This window comes from Diadema antillarum, unplaced genomic scaffold, assembly GCF_040938485.1.
Source record: "Diadema antillarum isolate AM-2024a unplaced genomic scaffold, OU_Dant_1.0 scf00000006, whole genome shotgun sequence".
Lineage (NCBI taxonomy): Eukaryota > Metazoa > Echinodermata > Echinoidea > Diadematoida > Diadematidae > Diadema > Diadema antillarum.
Genome location: NW_027270895.1, coordinates 4,472,715 through 4,475,903, shown reverse-complemented (window position 1 = coordinate 4,475,903; position 3,189 = coordinate 4,472,715). Strand labels below are relative to the sequence as shown.

The following is a 3,189-nucleotide window of genomic DNA, read 5'->3' as shown; positions in this document are numbered from 1 at the left end:
GGTCATCCGTGATGCAATCCGTGAAAGTGTAAAAGGGGCTTTACGGAATAGATGACATTTCCGATATATTTCATTAGGTATATCATGTTCTCTTCTCAGTGAAATACAATCGAGAGATGATGTATCCACGTATCCCATGTCTTTCACTTTTCTATAGGTTGCCACTATAAAACGAGACCTCGTTTTGCCACACCATATTTTTTTATTTCTTTCGTGTCTCAAAAAGACATGTGGGTTGATTGTTTTAGAGTAAAGAGATACTCACAATGCCATGTATGACAGTCCATTTCAATTAGGACGATTTTGCAACACTAATTCAATTTGATTCTACCATCCAACGGCTGGAAGTTTATTAGCGCTGGTTACTGATGATCTTGATCACCAGATTCATACAACCAATCACACACATAAAAAAAAAAAACCAAGTTGAATGTTCGACCTTTTCTGATACTTGTGCACAATTCCTTCCCTGATTTGGTCTCCCAGGTTTGAAAGGGGAAAAAAGAGAATAGAAATCGGTGAACTTCTTCATGGTCAGTTGAAGTGGACTAGCTGGGCATGGCTGCATTGGACGTATTGGTCATTTTCATAACCCTGGTGGTTACGCCTTGCGCAATGTCTGTTCAAAACTCAACGTCAGTCAACTATCAGGAAGCAGAAACAGCTCCGACAACGGCAGTTGGTGACGCAGCTAAAAATTCAACGGCCACATCAAGGAGCAGACTAGGAACCACAGTTTACCAACGGACAACGTTTGTTGCAGGGTTGGAAACGAGCATATTGTCGCTGGGGGCCGAGAATGCATGTTTGTCTTACACGTCCGGAGGGGGTCAGACCGATACAACGCATTATGATGACATTAGATCACTGTGGAGCAGTGAAACTGAAACGACGACTTTTATCGACGCTGATTGGGTATGGCAGCCGATCACGTGGTCATTGCGAATTGGAATACAAGCTTTCCTCTCCGTGCTCGGTATTGGCGGGAATGCTCTTGTCATGGCGGTTCTGTTGCGTCGCGGTTTGAAAAGGAGCTCCGCCGACACTCTCGTCGGGAATCTTGCAGCGGCGGATTTTCTCACGTCCGTCTTCATATTCCCGATCCCAGTCGCTGTTCGCGTCCCGAAAACAGCCTCTGCTGAAATATACTGCCGATTTGTTTTCACCTCATTCTTCCTGTGGGTAAGCATATTGAGTTCAATCTTCACGCTGACTGCCGCATCGCTGGAGCGATACGTCGCAGTGGTCCATCCCATCCGTTGGAGCCGCTACAAAAGACGCCAACAAGTGATTCTTGGTCTCGTTTTCATCTGGTTTGCCGCTACGGCGTTACCCTTCGATCTCCTTCTGTCAACCGGCGTCGGCAAGGCGTCGAGTTCCTGCCAAGTGGAGCATGCAACTTACGCGGGACAGATCGTCCTTGCACTGGCTAATTTCATTTTCGCCTTTTTGATTCCGGCCTCAACAATGTTAATAACACAGCTCTTGGCTGCTCGCGCTCTCTACGTGCAATCGAAACGTTTTACGGGAACCTGCGAACATGGCGACCATTCTACTGCATCATTCAGACATCTTGTAGCCATGAATCGAGTTTTGGGAATGCTCCTGGTTCTAATCATTATCTACATTTTTAGCTGGGGTCCGAACGCCACTGCTTTTTTCCTTTACAACTTGCATGTCCTTGACCCCAGCTTTCTCTATGGACCAGTTGATCGTGTTCTTACGGCGCTTGCCCTGTTTAACTCATGCGCCAATCCCATCGTGTATTTGGTCTGGAACGCTCAATTCCGCATAGCTCTCGTAAAATTCTTCACTGGCACGAAAATAAGCAGTAACGCCCTTTTCGGTTTCCAGGAAGAATCAACCAGGAATAGCCATGTCAAAAATGTTTAGTGAGAATTATACGGTATGAATTTTAGCAGAAACGAGAAAAGACACCGTTTCGCGTTGGGGAACGCTGGAATCTACTTTTAATAAAAAGAACTTTTAACACTTATCACCTTTTCTAATAGATTCATTCTTTGTGAAGTAAAAATGAACGACAAACTAAACTCATGTCAGAAAAAAAAAAATCAAGAATCAACTTAACTTAAATGAAATACTATACTGTATCTATTCTTATCCTGCCCAGAACCACTTTAGCTAAGTATGTAGGAGCAGAAACACAACACAGTATTTGGTGCTCTGGACAGTTAACAATGTCCATCAAGTGTCAAATGAAATTCATGCATATTTATTCACAATGTAAGATTCGCATTTCCACTCATCTTTTAAAGAAATCCACTCCAAAATGTTATCGATTTCATAAGAAAGAGAAAAATATTACCTGCAGAACAGTGTAAAAATGATCAACGTCGGTGAGAAATGGGAGAGTTATGGACATTCTAAAATTTCAATTTTTTTTTCAGGGAAACAAATCAGCAAGATGATGATGTCATTCTCTCAGTGAATTTCTTATTCATTTCATGTACAAAAATGACAAAAATCTCATATTTTAGATGTATAGATATAAAGCTTGCCCTTTAACCACCAAAAATAAAAAAGAACAAATGTTACCTCTGATATATTTTAGCATGTGAATATGCTTTTATATGAAGTAACTAAAAAAAATCCGAATTTCATATATAACATACATGAGAAATAATATTGCGAGGACATAAAACCTCCAACTCGCGCACTGGAATATTCATAAGGACTGGTCAAGAAATTTTGCAAAAAATGTGAAATTTCAAAATGTCATATATTCCTTATTTCGAATCTGATTTCTGTCATTTTTGGAATGTTCTATAAGGATTTTTTGATACTCTTTCTTTTGAAGTTTTATTTTTAGGTGGATTTCCTCTTTAAAAGGATGAGCCTTTTAGGCCTCTTTCTGCAGATCTTGTCTGACATCATATAGACTCCTTGACGAATGCATTAAACTTCAGGAATCTATTAAACCAGATTTATTGGTTACAGTTCGCTTATTCTTAAATGAAAGAAGGTTCGTTTTTCCAAAGCTTAGTTCATCCCAACGCGAATAAGGTTCATAATTCCGAAGGTTCGTTAGTTAGCTCTTTTAATCGATTCTGAAAGTTCGGTATAGTTCGCAATTTTTTTCGCTTTCGCTCGGAAAAACGAACCTGACTTCATTTTCGGATCAACGAACCCTCGTAGTAACGAACCTTACTTCATTTTCCGCATCAACAA

General features: G+C 40.6%; 1 protein-coding gene across 1 annotated transcript; it reads left to right on the top strand.

Annotated features, from left to right (window-relative positions):
- Positions 1–615: 615 nt before the first annotated feature.
- Positions 616–1,893, top strand: LOC139715907 (allatostatin-A receptor-like). Its single transcript, XM_071627463.1, has one exon. It carries the CDS (start codon positions 616–618, stop codon positions 1,891–1,893), a length of 1,278 nt encoding a protein of 425 aa, XP_071483564.1.
- Positions 1,894–3,189: the final 1,296 nt, after the last annotated feature.

Bases quoted from the DNA above. Each gene is read 5' to 3' on its own strand.
- LOC139715907 (XM_071627463.1), top strand. From the start codon at position 616: ATGTCTGTTCAAAACTCAACGTCAGTCAACTATCAGGAAGCAGAAACA.